This window comes from Hipposideros armiger, unplaced genomic scaffold (genome assembly GCF_001890085.2).
Source record: "Hipposideros armiger isolate ML-2016 unplaced genomic scaffold, ASM189008v1 scaffold_17, whole genome shotgun sequence".
NCBI lineage: Eukaryota > Metazoa > Chordata > Mammalia > Chiroptera > Hipposideridae > Hipposideros > Hipposideros armiger.
The window spans coordinates 1,168,194-1,182,824 of record NW_017731367.1 but is presented as its reverse complement, the minus strand read 5'-3'; the positions used below and the strand labels follow the sequence as shown (position 1 = coordinate 1,182,824).

Sequence of the window (14,631 nt, the reverse complement as noted above, 5' to 3'; positions counted from 1 at the left end):
GTGCCAGGGTGGGAAATAGAGAGCTGAGAGGGAACGGTGCTGTGATGCCCCAGTGCTCTGGGCCCAGGCTCCGCTGTGGAGCCACCGCGTAGCACCTGATTCTCTCTTAATTCCAGCCACCCTCCCGCCTTGGGGGAGGCTTCCCCTCCCTGAAAAAGCTCATTCTGGCGCCTGCATCCTGCAGGGTCGTTTTCGCGCCTGGAAAATGCCACTGCTCACTGGCTGTTGCCCCCCTGGAAACCGGCCCAGTGCCTGGCTCTGGAGTCAGTCTGTCCGGCTCCTTAAACCCGTGTAAATAAAGACGTCCCAGAGAAGTGCAGATTGGTTACATTCTTCTTTGTTCAGTAGGCAAAGAGGGACTTCCATCGCCCACCTGGAGATCCCTCCCTCTTCCCGGGTTCTTCACTCTCCAGCCCAGTCCTGCTGGGCGGCAGCGGAGTCACAGATTCCTGCGCCTCACTCAATTCTTGGGATGCTGGTTCTCCGCCTCCTTGGCCCATTCGGAAGGGACTCCTCAGAGCCGGTGCGATAGAGACGCCCGGCCCAAGGAGGAGTCGTGAGCAGCAGGAATGCGTGGCCGTGTCCAGCAACTACGACGGGGACCTCTCTGGCGAAAATGCGAAAGCGACTACCTGTCCCGGCTCACCGAATCCAGATTGGGCTCGGGGCTGGATAAAGCTCCCTCTCCAGCCTGTACAGTTGCACAGGACACTGGAGCAGACATCCTCACCCTGCGGATCCTCGAGTGGGTGCAGACAGGGTCAGGCGCCCACCTGTTGGTGCAGACGGAAGCCACCGCCAGGTCAGACACGCGGAGGTTCTGTCTGGCCCACCCCGGCTGAGTGCTTACTTAGAGCCACAGTGACGGGCACATGATGCTACCGCACACATGCATGGCACCCGCACCTCGGGGCTGCCCTCTCAGCCCACTTCGTTCACTTTTCGCTCTCAAACACACCCGCGAGCGAAAAGCTTGTACTCCCCGGTGTAGGACTTGCGCTCCCCCCTGCGGCCCCGGACAAACCCCGCTCTCTCTGCACCCAGACATCCGACCTTATCTTCGGCCTACCCAACCCAAATACGTCCGTGCTATCTGAACTCCCCGCAAGCAGGTGAAAGGTGGAGCCGCAGCGCCAGGCCTGCGCCTGTCAGGTGCCCGAGGAAGAGTTTGGCAACAAGGCAGATCTGCGTGGATTTCGGGCTGTGTCAACTTTCTGGCTGTGTGACTTTGGGCAAGTGACTTAAAATTCCTATGAGCCTGTCTTTGCACCTGCAAAGAGGGAAACTGATTCCTTCCAGGGAGAGGGTGTGTGTTAAGGTCCAAGCGTGTGCGCAGGGCACCCGGAGCATCGACACTTGGCATGCCAGGACGCGCGCTTGATGCAAAGAGTTACCCTGTGCGCGCCACTTTGCAGCTCTGAGTGCAGCCAAGAGAGAGCCCGCCGAGCCGTGGGATCCCTCGGGGGTGAGATGAGGGTGTGGGCAGAGGGGGAGCCCCCGCGGCCCCCTCCCAGCCCTCGGCGCGCGTGCCATTGGCCCGGGCAGCCTGGTGGGCGGGAGGATGACATCAGCGGCAGGTTGGATTATAAAGGCGTGAGCGGAGCCGCGGGCTCAGAGCGCACCCAGCCGGCGCCGCGCAGTTCTGGGACCCGCGTCCGCACCGCAGCCCCGCCAGCCTGCTCCGCGCCCGCCTACGCGCCTGCCCTAGCTGCAGCCCGTGTGCGACCCCTCCACCCCGCGGGCACCATGCACCTCTCCCAGCTGCTGGCCTGCGCCCTGCTGCTCACGCTACTCTCTCTCCGGCCCTCCGAAGCCAAGCCCGGGGCGCCGCCGAAGGTGGGTGCTGTCACAGGGGTATCGGGACTGTGAGGGGCTGTGTAGGGTGTGCTGGGGGTCTAGGGGGATGTGGCCCACAAGAGGGAGCAGAGAGGGCGGGAAGGCGGCCCTTTCCTCTGAGCTGTGCGCGGGTGAGAGCCGGGAGTCCTCGAAGCCTGGATTCGGGGTCTACGTCCCCAGCCTCGGGAGAACGTCGACAGATGCGCAGCCCTTGCTCCACTGTGGCCAGCCTGGCAAGAGGGAAAGGAAGGGAGGGCAAGGGACTCCCCGAAGGAGCGGACACGGCAGCCGCATGGCAGGTGGATGCAGGGCCGAGCTGTCCGGCATCTATAGGGGCGCGCTTAGGGCTCGGAAGGGACAAGCGGCGTTTTTTGGCGCATGGAGCTGGAGCATCAGGGGCCCCACAAAGTCCCCCGCGCTGCTGCCGTGCGTCCCTTCACCTGCTTGCTCTTTTCCTCGAACAGGGCCCGCGAACTCCGCAAGGGGAGGACCTGGCCGTGTCCCACGCTGAGGGCGGCGGTCAGAAGAAGCGCGACAAGACTCCCGGAGGCGGTGGCGCCAACCTCAAGGGCGACCAGTCGCGACTGCTCCGGGACCTACGCGTGGACACCAAGTCTCGGGTGGCGTGGGCCCGCCTTCTGCAGGAAAACCCCAACGCGCGCAAAAACAAAGGCAACAAGAAGGGAACGTCCAAGGGCTGCTTCGGCCTCAAACTGGACCGGATCGGCTCCACTAGCGGCCTGGGATGTTAGTGCGGCGACCCCTGGCGGCGGTGAGTACCACCAACCCTGGCCGCCCGGCGCTCCCGCGCACCTAGCTCCCCTGTAGCTCGCACCAGAACCTAGCCTGAAGCCCACTCCCCACCCCCGCCCAGAGGCGGGTTCTTCTGATCCCCTAGCCCTGGGATCGTTCCGCCTCCCAGAGGCTTTTGAAGGGGAGTCAGGTCATTCTGGGCACGAGATCAAATGTGTGTGACGGCTTTTCCCCCAACCCTATTTATTATCCCATTTTACAGATGGAGGAAGTGAGGGATGAAGTAAGTGGTCAGGGAACTGTGACAAGGTCAGAAATGGCTCAGGATGGATGAATCCCCCCTGGCTTCCTCTGGAGAAGCAGAGACAGTTTGGTGGTGTCCCGTCCACCACTGGACCATAAGCGAACCAGCAACCCTTGCTCCAATTCGCCAAATGGGGGCACTGAGGGGAGATCGTGGGTTTATGGGAACAGAAGTGGAGGGGCATACACACAAGCCCTGGGTAAGTTTATCTGCCAGCCACTGTGTCATGGTGCCAGGCAGTAGGCAACCCAGAGGTCAGGACCCTTCCTGGGTCCGTTGTCCTTGAAGTGGGACCAACTTGGAGAAATACCTACCTCCTCACAGTAGAGAGAATAGCCCTCTGTTGGAATCACCAGACAGCTCTTCAGCCCCTGGAGCGTTTTGATTCTTGTCCCTTCTCTAAACAGTGGCTGTGGGCAAACTGGTCTGTCCAGGGTCCTGATACTGCTGCAGCCTGTGTGACTTCAAGATCGAACCTCAGTGTTGGCCACAGTTTTTCAGGGCAAGCAAAAAGAGGCTACAATAAATCTTATTTTTGTCCCAACCTTAAACTCATCATGACCCATACTGAGCTCCTCACCAACCTGCCCACCCCCATCATGTCTGGGCTCCCTGCTACCAGCCTGGTCTCCTCACCCTCCACCAGAGCTAGAAACCCCAAGCTACCTACAGCCCCTGCAAGGAGCCAAAACCTCGAAATGTACTGCTGCAAAGGTCTTCACCTCCTCTCCTTCCCTCCTGTTCATTCTTGCTGCCCATCAATGCCCAAAGAAAAACCACTTCCCAACCTTTGAAACGGACATTCGAGCGCTTTAGAATCTGACCCCTATTGGTTTCCAGCCTTTTCCTGCAGCCTGGCCGCTGCCATTCCCTGTCCCAGAGGCTGTCTGTCCCACTCCAGGCTAAGCGGCTCTCTCACCCAAGAAGCCTTATTAGTGTCCCATCTGTGTTTCCCCCAGAGGGTAAAAGAGCACCCTTCTTTGAAACTCTCCAGCACATTGCCTAAGCCTTTTTCATAGCTGCTGACGTAAGAAACGTCCAAACTGATAGGGAATTTTTATAAGAGTTTATTTGAGCCAAACTGATGAAATTGCCAGGAAGCAAGATCTCTCAAATCTTGCTGCAGAGAATAACAGTTTTGCTGTTTCTATTATACTTTTGGGATTTAGGAGGGAACATAAGGAAGATTACATGAAAGTGGGAGAAAGCAAGGCAGGGATTGGATTGTAGGATAGTTAACAAGATTATGTGCTCTTTTGCGGGTGGTTATGCTTCTGAGGGTTCTGAAAAAGAGGCATTGCAAAGGCATGTTAACCTAGATGCATAGAAACAATGGACAGGGCTTGTTTAAGGCAAAAATAATCTTTTACTGTGGAAGTTATAGGCCTGAGGTGTGACCTGCCCAGTTAGGAATTTATAATTAGATCACCCTGTGAGGTTACTGTCCATGCAACCCCTTTTCCATGCACATTTCCCCTTTTGGTCATAAATCAGTCTGAAGGATGCATTGACGACCAACCTTATGGTCAGTCAGTGTGGTCTCACAGCGCTAAGACTTCATTCCTAGGAAGTCTCAGTATCGAGGTCCTTTTGACCTTTGGGAATGGAGCGATACCGTAACCATGGAATGTGAGTTGAGGCTGAATTTTCCTTTTTTGGGCAGGTAATTGGAGGCAGTCAGGTCTTATGGCCTTCATTGTGAAAAACACTCTGGATCATTTCTATCCTGTGAATTTTCATGATCCGAGTTTTGCCGTCTCTCATTTTTCTAGATTTTGCATCTACTATGCCATTTACATAAGCCATAAAAGGAATATTAACAGTTATCTTATACATCTTTAGTAGCCATAAACAGTTGGACTATATAGAAAAGCCCAAAGAACAACTATAACTATTATTATGACTAATATCATTAGCAGACAGGTAAAGACAAAACAAAATGGATTCTGTGTTCAACATCAATCCGTAGGTGTACAGGCTTTGTCGATGTCTTGGGATAACTGTCCACCTCTGGTGTCAGCAGCTTCTCATCCTAGAGGAGTCTTGGATGTTTGTTGTAGGCAGAGACGAGTGTCAGCGACAGGGGTAGATGTCCATTTGTGGTTAGGCACCTGATAAGGTCCCTTCTAACAAGTTTGGAGAGTTTCTTTTTTATGTTCCTTCCAAAAACCAAAATCTCCAGGTGGCAGTCAATGATCTTTTTCAAAGTCTTTGTCTCCTGGGAGCTCACTCTGAAAGGAAGTGGTTACTAATTTGGCATTTGCTTAAAGTGACTTTATCAAACTTTAGTAAGAGTGTAAAATGTCTCTTTTCAATAATGTCAGTTTTTTCATCTAATTTAAGCCCAACTTAAATGTACTATGATGCATGAAGGAATGCAAAAACCAAAAAATGGGGTTTGCCAGAGAGCCTAGGAGAATCAAGTGACTGTCTTGGGCTTCCTATAGCCCCAACTATTCATTTAATTTGCAACCATTGCTTACCCATTCAATATACTGTAAAAATGTTTTCTCCACTTATTTTACAATGCTTCCCATGCAATATAACTCAAAAATAAATCTTTTGAGGTGTACCATGGGTCCTTCTGGAATACTACAAAGTTATTCCTAGTAGTTTTAATTACATATATTGAGACTTTGACCCTTAAAACCTCAATTTGTAATGAAAACTAAGAAGTCAAATTTATGAAGACATTTTATAACCTCTAGAAACATATTTCATAGACTTCAATCAATTATTAACAAGGAGTAAAGCAAAAAACTTTAACTTTTATTTACTAAAGATTAATCTTAGATCACATGAGTTCAAAAAGCATTTGGGTTAGTTTCTAAATTTCTGAGAATTTAAAAATACTCAACCCTTATAAGCGCTTGCCTTCAAATCAATTCATTTTAATTTATTAAATTTATTTTAACAATACCACCCAGAGATAGAAAGTTATCTCACATTTATAACATACTTATAGACAGATGCAAACAGAGACCTTTCAGCCATGAGAAAAACTCACTAGTTTATAAAAAAGCAGTGGATCCAAATTTTGTTTTGGCAGTTGGGATAAATTTGTATCTGTCCTTGACACATCAAGTTCCAAATGACCTCCCTCCCTTTAAAATGAGGACAGCTGTTTTTTAATACCTCAGATAATTGGATTGCCATCTAAATGACATCATTTTTTGGTCCATTTATGTAGATCCTCTTCTTGAAGCTTTGAGAGACCCATCAAAATATGCTTTCCATTCATTCTGCATAATTCTATAGTCAGCTTTTTCTAATCGTGCACACAAAAGATTAATTTAGAAGTATCAAAAGGACCCCCATTTCAGCCATCTTCCTGCAGGAACATCAGTGGGAAGCTGACTGTCGTGAAGCTTGTCGGCCTCGGAGGCACGATTTCTTATATTAACTTGGAGATTTGTAGAGTCTGAACAAACTTCTAGGGAAAAACCAGTCTTTACGTGCCCGTCTCTGGATGAGCCAAATGCGGTGAATATCCTCATAGGACTGCTTCACGCCCTAGAGGAAATGTTTCCTCAGGCAACCCTACAAAGATTCTTAGTCACTTAAGAATACCCAAGCAAGGGCCTGCAAGAGCGTACAGGATGCCACCGGAACCACGACGCTTCCCAAGCCATGGGCCCCTCTCTAGGGGTGAACCCATTCCAGGGTGCCCTGCCCTTCACAAAGAACTCTTCTTCCCAGGGCTCCTGATGGCTTCTTATTACCACACTGCACGCCTCACAGAGCCAGTCTCCACCACTCCGGATTCGGGGATCTGCAACAACTATCATCACCCCATTGGCTATTTGGGTTGGGGAAGGAAGTGTCCTTTCTCTTTCAGAGCTAAAGAGAGTTCTGTCTCTCATTTAACTAGCAAAGATTTTGCTCAGACTCTCGGTAAGCAATCTAATTAAAAAAAAAAAATTAAAATCTGCCACCCATTATTCTTCTCCTTTCCTTGTTCACCTCGAGGATTTTCTAAGAACAGCTCAAGTAAGGACAGGACCTGTACCTGAAGCAGGGAAGCCCGGGATTCCCAGAGAAAACTCAGCCAAGTTCACTTAATGCAAAGTGGGGAGCCTGTGAGGCACCATGGGCCCCTGCTGGTACCTAGCACAGGATCCAGCTCCACAGGGTGGTCCTGGGTGGGCTTCTTCAGAATCCTGCTGACTACGCCCAGTAAATGTCTATGTAAGAAACATCCAAGCCGGTAGAGAACTTTTTATGAGCTTATTGAGCCAAGTTGATGACATTGCCAGGAAACAAGATCTAAAATGCTTTGGAGAATGAGTTTTGCAGTTTCTTTTATACATTTGGAATTAAAGAGGGAACGTAAAGAAGATTATGTGAAGGTGGGAGAAAGCAAGGCAGGAATTCGATTACAGGATAGTTGACAAGATGATGTGCTCTCTTGAGGGTGGTTACTCTTCCGAGGGGTCTGAAAAAGAGGTGTTTCAAAGGTGTGTTAACCTAGATGCACAGGAACAATGGACAGGACTTGTTTAAGGCAAAGATAACCTTTTACTATGGAAGTTATAGGTCTCAGGTGCGACTACCCACCATGACCTGCCCAGTTAGGAATTTATGATCAGATCACCCTGTGAGGTGAATTTTGGTTGGATTTATTACAGCACCTCTTTTTTGTCCATACAGCACAGAACTCTTTTTCACTTGAGCTATAATTGCCTCCCCAGATTAACTCATGAGCAACCTGAGGGCCAGATGCTCACAGAAGGTGATCTGGGACCCCCATAAGGGCTCTCAAAAATGTGTGTCAATGGCCAGAGAACCCTGCTCCACTCGGCTTAGGGGCACTCCTCTCCCACCTGAACAAGGTTTTAGCTGGTGCCCTTTCTCTCTCTGCAGCCAGACTTGACAGGCTACATGCTCCTCCTCATTTCTGTAGGGACTCTGCTTGTCTGAGATCTTGACTTACCCCTGTGTAGGGGAGAGATGACTCTGGCACTTGGGGCCCAGACTTTCTTAGCTACCATTACAATGGCTTTGCTCTTTTCTCTCCAGCCTAAACAATGAAGAGATGAAGACACGGGCCTCAAATTTTCCTTTTGTGATTTAAGCACCAAGCTCAAACTTGAGAATCTAAACATGTTATCAGGAGATGAGATGAGGGCCTGGAAAGTACCCGGCATGCATGTCCCCATAGGCTCCTCGTTCTTGGATGTGGCTGTCTGTGGGTACCAGGTGATGATCCAACAGGAGGAATCCAGATTACTGAGACTTCTCCACCCCTTTGACTAGGGAAGTTTCTCAGCCTCTGAAAGTTCTCTCTTAGCCAAACACCCACCTCCAACACCTTTAACCTTCTCAGCCCCACCCTTACCCCCATCCCTGTGAGAAGGCACAGCATCCTTTCTCTGGTCTGCAACCTCCTAGTGGAGATGCCTGGGATGTCTCACTGTCGGGGCCTAAATGAGAAAGACAGCTTAGATTTTTCACATTAATGACAGCTCTCCTGAGGCTGTTTCCATTCCCCCACTGACGGTTGACACTGGCTCTAAGCAGCCACCATAATGATTGTTCCTGATGGTTATAGTCTTGATTGTAAAATGCTAATGACAGAGACAGGGTGTGGCCAATGCCTGAATGACACCTTGCCCACAGGCCCCAGGGACATCACAGACATGTCATCTGTTTAAACACATGGGATGGCCAGAGAAGGGAGTTGGGAAAGAGTTCTTCAAGCCATTGAGGGCTGGTGTCGTGTCCCTCTGCGCTTGCTGTTCTATGGTAGAGCATCACATGGCCTCAGGAGGCCGCCTTCCTCGGACCCCAAAGCGCCCACACACCCATTAGCAAAGACTGGGTACAGCCCTTATAAAATGACTCTGATAACTCTAAACCCAGCAAACCCAGCATGACCATTCATTTCTCAGAGCTGGGGAGACACCATTTCCTCTGCTTCTGAAGGAGGCCCTTTCCAAGATGGAGAAGGAAGTGCTACTTATTGAGTGGCAGCTGTGACCCAGATACTGTACTGACGCCCCATGTGTGGCCCCCTGTTGAATCTTACAGCCAGTTCTGGGAGGTGGCTATTATCCCATTTTATGGGTGAGGAAAGCGATACTCAAAGCTCTCCAGGGCCATCCAAGAAACAAATGTCAGAGCTGGGATTCGAGCCCAGAATTCCTGACTCTTCAGATGTTTCTTTTCCCTCCACCGTCACCCAGACACACAGAGCACAGGCAAGCACCTGCCTGAGGGGTTGGGTTGTAGCAAGAAAGGGAGAGAGGGACAGTTCCCATTTTCTTTCCCTCACTGTGTCTCACTGAGTGCCAAGGGTAAGGCCTGCAGTTAGCCTGAGGGGGAGGAGGGCGAGCAGACTTTCTGGTTCCACCTGTACTGGGACAGGAGGTGCCAAGGTCACAGGAGGAGGTGGAAAAGGCCAGTGAAAGGGTCCCTTTGCCTCTACAGGAAGGGCTTCCTCAGGGCCTGCGGGGCACAGGTAGAGGGGCACTGCTTCATACTGCTTCTGGAAGGGAAGGAAGGTTCTAGAACAACCTGGCAGGCTGGGCTTTCTCAGCGAAGGTTTCAGAACTGAGTGTCCTGTGTCCCCTCTGTGTTTCAGGATTGCTCCGTTTTGCTGAGGTCACCCTTGGTCATCTGGAAGCACCTCCAAGGCAATGTGGCTTTTACATTTCTTTCTTTTTCCCCCACTGGTATTGGGAATACACAACACCAGCTGTTTTATTATTATTTGGGGAGGGGGGTATGATTTTATTGTTTGTTTTTTTGAAAATGAAAAATAAAAAGTTATATATTATATATATATTATATACATGAAACACACACACCTACACCGGCGTGATGACAAGCGACAGTTTTTAAGAGACTGACAAAACCAGCTGTAAACATTGCTGTTTGTAAATTCATGTCATGCATAAATGTATTTATGTTGTAAAGCTATTTATATTGTTTATAAAGAGATATTTATAAAAATTTTATTTATGTAACTAAATGAAAGAAGTCAACCATTGTAATGTTTTTGTCTTAACTAGTTGAAAAAATGTAAAAAAAAAAAAGTCATTCCATGAACATCTTGAAAACTGTCTTTATTTACTGATTGCATTTATCTTTTAGGAATTAGTGTGAGGAAGAGGGAGAATTTGAAGACAAGGCCTTTTGCTTCTAAACAGATCTATCAGCGGGGTTCCTGATTCCGGGTTTCTTTGTATCAGAATATCTGGGGATCTTAAAAATATGCATTCCTCCCCCCTTCCTCCCATTCCACCCACCCCCACCCCTGATCTACTGAATCTGTCTCCTAGGATGGGGTTGGCCATGTGGATTTTGTCATAAATGATTCTGACCAGCTCAACCAGGTCAAGGCGCTCTGCCCAGAGCACCTAACAGCTGGGAAGTCAGAAGTTGGGAATTCAATTAAGATTGAATTTAGCTGACTGAGGGTCCTCTAATTCTACTGCAGCTTCTCACTGTTATAAAAGGAAAGAAAGAACTGAAAGTTTACTGTCCATTTGAGGGAGATTTAGAAGGTTTCTGTATATACTGGAAACTGTAGACTTGCTCACAGAAGCACAGGGTGGGTAGTTGTTCACTGTGAATGCCATGGTGGGAGTGGGGATGGATGTGCCCAGGCTGCGGACCCCCCAGAGAAAGAGATGGTATGATCGGTTCTCATAGTCATGGTGTGCTTTTCGAGGGGCTGTGCTTTTTCTTTTCACTTGAAGCCCTAACAATGATGGTTCCTATGCCCCATAGGGGCCTTGAATGTGAAAGTATGAATATTTAGAATCTCTTCCTGAACCAAGAAGGAAACTTTTAAATAATTCCGAGATCATCTGGCTACATCCTTGGTGCTCTGACACTGTGGTGCAGCCGTCCCCGTATGTCCTCTGTCCCCTGTTTGGTGAAAGCAGGGACATAAAGAGCCTTTCAGGCTGGTTCCATCAGGTGGGCCCACCCCACTCAGGGGAACTGGGAGCCGTGTGGCTCTGACTCATGGGGTCAGCAGGCCCAATGCGCGGCTCCAGAGGAAAGTCGACACTGGGGGAGGTAGCCATGGACCTGGCCTTTCTGCTGGCATCCAGCCCTGTCACCTTTGTTCCCGAGTCGTCCTCCAGCAGCAGGTTCTCAGGTGGGTGGGTGGCCATCAGTGACCTCACCAAGGCGAGGAAACCAATTTTAAGACATGTTCCTGCTGGGGAAGGTTCCAGCCCTTCCCACCTCCCACCTTCTGCCACTGCCCCAGTGCTCTCGGTGCTCTAACATGGACCCAACTCACTAGAACTGGGTGTGGCTCTCTTCCCATGTCGCACCCCAACTCTGTGGTTCAGAACTCGGATTCCCGTGTCAGTCAGGGTGAGGGGCTCCAGCACCCAAGCCTCCCCAGGGCGTCGGCACACTGTGCTACCTGCAGACCTTGTGCCAGGAGATGCTGAGGGCCACTGCAGAAGCTGGGAGGGAGTGGGACCAGGCAGGTGGGTGCACTGTGGCTTTTCTGGTGGCAAGAAAGGCACATCGTTGCAAAGCCCAAAGACCTAAGCGATGGAAGAGCTGAGATTCAGGGAGCCACCACCAGAAGCTAATGTTTCCCTATGGACAGTTTCTGGGCTGCCAGTAACCTGGGGCTACTAGGATCTCAGGCTAAGCGCCACACACGCTATCCTCCCAAGAAACTCTCATCCCATGAATTAGGCCTCGAAGGACAGAACAACGTGCACTGCCCTCTCTTGCCAACTTCAGTCCTCGCCAGGTGGAGGCCAGCCCCTCAACCTGCTGGCTTAGGAGGTTGCTAGACAGCCAATCCTCTGACTTCCAAACCTGAAGTGCTGCAGCTGCTCCCTCAGCAGAGAGAGGGACATGTCACCCCAGCCAGGTATTTCTGCTGGAAAGTCTGGAAAGATTGGCAACCATTCCACAAGTAACAGGAAACGTTTTGAAGCCTCCAGAGGTTGCCCAGCTGGTTTTACCCAAGAGCCCCCTGTCCGGCAGCCTGTGTCTTGGCCTCCTCCTTCGCCACCAGCATCTCACCCCCAAAGCCACCTGGAGGACCTGCAGCTTCTGTCCCACATGGGGTGACCACAACAGCCAGGACCAGCTCGGAGGAGTGGCTCCTGGTACGAAGCTCTCTGGAGCGCCCCCAAACAGGGCGGCACCTCTGCAGTGTTAGAGGCTCCCTGCGAAGGGCTAGCTGGACTGAGCAGGGACAGAGGGTTTTGGGTGCTGGAAGGCCTCAGGCCTGAGGCAGGCCAGGGGAAGCCACTCCCTTCCCTGTGGCGCTGGGTTATTGGGGAGTCAGGGTGGGGGATGGGGAGGAGTTGCCAGCCTGCCTAGTTGAGGCAGGCTCCCTGGTGCCACAGCTGGTGACATGGAGGTGCTCTGGCCCGGCAGGACTGGAGCCAGGAACCCCACTTTGGGCTCCCAAACACACTTGGAGGAGAAGCCCAGTGTCTCAAGCCCATGCCAGGGCGTTACTTATAGGTACCTTGCAGGCCCTATCATGAGGTGATGGCGGTGCGAGAGGCAGGGCCTCCAGGTCCTCGGCCAGGCATGTGGTTCCAGGAGTCTGCCTTCCCCCTCTGCACAACACATGGACAGTCCTCCCCTGACAGCCATGACCCACAGTGGGAGGGGATGTCTGTAATGGGGCTGCACACAAGCAGGGACCTCTGGAGGTGGTCAGAGAGGCCACCATATCTGGACACCGTCAGAGCCCTGATCTTCTGTGGGAAGAGCTCTTAGTCCAGGCAGATGGTGGGGCGCAGACCGAGAAGCCTCCACCCTGCTAGCGAGCAATGGTCAGGGTCCCCTCACAAATGGAATTTGACTCATAGTTCATGGGAAGGGGCTTTACTGCAGGGCCTCCTTACAGAGGAGTGGGCTGAAGGGAGGCAACTGGCCCAGAGTTGGAGCTGGGTGGCAGGGTTATTGTGAGGGAGCTAGACACGGTGCAGGATGCAGCACCAAAGCGGGATGGAATGAGGGAGAAATACCCCAACTTCTCTCCTCGTCCCCAGTCTCTCGCTGGTGCCTCCAATTGGCTAAACCCACCAGAAGGCAGCCAGCAGGGCAGCCTGGGTGTTCGCCCTGCAGCAGTCAGCCTGCCACGGCAGGTAGGCAGGAGGCAAACAGACCCAACAGAACAGAGGGCCTTGGTCATCAGCAGGGGTGCGTCACCCTCCTCTGGCAGGCAGGAGGCCTGCAGCAGGTGGGGGCTGAGAGCGCCTCGCTAGAGCCAGTCCCTTGTCTTCACTGCAGGGAACAGAGGACTGACTGGGTCACAAGTGCGGCACCCTGTGACCAGCAGGTCTGGCTCCGGGAGTGGGCCCACATTCAGAGCTTCACTGAACTTGACTGGTGGGTCACCAGACCTCCCTCCATGCCAGTCAACAGTGGCCCCAGATTGGTGGCAGATTGCCTGGTGCTCTCTGTCCTGGCCCTGGACAGATACCATTTCTATAAAGAAGGCACAGAGACAGCAGAAAGGGGACCCATCAAGCCCCTGCCAGTCCCCCCAGGGCAGACCCAGACATGAGGTAGCTTGCCTGACCCAACACAGTACACGCTCTGTCCCCACTCTGGTTACTCTTTGTCCTGTTCTAGATTTGAGATTGTTTTCATGTCCCTGATTTGATCTTCCCCTGCACCAATTCTGTTCTTTTTCTTTTTCTTTTTTAACATTTTATTGGGGAACAGGTGAGGGGAACAGTGTTAGTGAATTGGGGAGGGAGAACAGCCAAGTTATTATCCTTTTGTTCTTCAGTCTAATTGTGAAGGACGCCACTCACTGGTCCATGTTGGTATTATGATCATTGCGCTCTTCCCGGCTGAGGCAGTGGGTCGCCCACCATTGGACGGTCGCTCACGGAGGCTCACGTCAGCTCATGCCAGATGCCAGCTGCTCATGCTGGCGCCAACCACTCACGGTAACTCACAGCAGCCCACAGCAGCCCACTGCAGCCTATGCCATCGCTGGCCACTCATGGCAGCCCAGCTTGATTGAGATGTTGTTCACCATCTTAACTGTAGAGGGCGCAGCTTACTGGCGCATGTGGGAATCAAACTGGCAGCCCTGTGATTCAGAATTCGCACTCTTACCAACTGAGCCATCGGCTGGCCCACCAGTTTTGCTCTTAACTGCATCCAGTGTAGCCTTTATTCCATTTTCTGCATTATTTCATTTCTTTGCAAGTCTTTCCAATCTCATTTTTTTCCTCTTTTGTTTCATCTTGTTTCCTTTTTATTTCACTCTATGCCTTTTTGTTTTAGCTCCTCATTCATAGAAACCACTTCCCCCTCCATACAATATTCTGGAACTTTCTTCTAAGTCTTTCTGCAGTTAGTTTCAGAGACCTGTCTCTGCATATCCTCAAGGTGTAGAGTGTCACATCTCACTTGGTTATTTTAGTGAGTTTTCGTTTTCCTTTTCTTTTTTTTTTTTTATTAGGGAATTGGGGAAGGAGAACAGTGTTGGGGAATTGGGGAAGGGGAAAGCCAAGTTGTTGTCCTTTTGTTCTTCAGTCTAGTTGTGGATGACGTCGCTTCACTGGCCCAAGTTGGCACCATCATTGCGCTCTTCCCAGCTAAGGCAGTTGGTCACCGGCCATTGAACAGGCGCTCACAGAGGCTTACGGAAGCTCACAGCAGCCCTCGCAGGCTGCTGGCCGCTCACGCTGGCTGCCGACAACTCACGGTAGCTCACAGCAGCGCACTGCAACCCCACTGCAGCCTATGCAGTCACCAGCCACACATGGTAGCCCAGC

The 14,631-nt window shown here is 51.3% G+C and overlaps 1 protein-coding gene across 4 annotated transcripts; it reads left to right on the top strand.

The window, feature by feature from the left end:
• The first annotated feature begins 1,632 nt into the window (after window positions 1–1,632).
• NPPC (natriuretic peptide C) lies at window positions 1,633–9,814 on the top strand. 4 transcript variants are annotated; one of them, XM_019628122.1, is made up of 3 exons: window positions 1,633–1,836; window positions 2,301–2,608; window positions 9,477–9,814. In XM_019628122.1, the coding sequence occupies exons 1-2, from the start codon at window positions 1,747–1,749 to the stop codon at window positions 2,586–2,588; spliced, it is 378 nt and encodes a 125-aa protein (XP_019483667.1). In that variant the 5' UTR covers window positions 1,633–1,746; the 3' UTR covers window positions 2,589–2,608; window positions 9,477–9,814. The 4 variants fall into 4 exon arrangements, with proteins under 4 accessions (XP_019483667.1, XP_019483688.1, XP_019483676.1 ...); XM_019628143.1 differs by lacking the exon at window positions 9,477–9,814 and adding an exon at window positions 6,593–7,287; XM_019628131.1 differs by lacking the exon at window positions 9,477–9,814 and adding an exon at window positions 6,084–7,287.
• The last annotated feature ends 4,817 nt before the right edge of the window (window positions 9,815–14,631 follow it).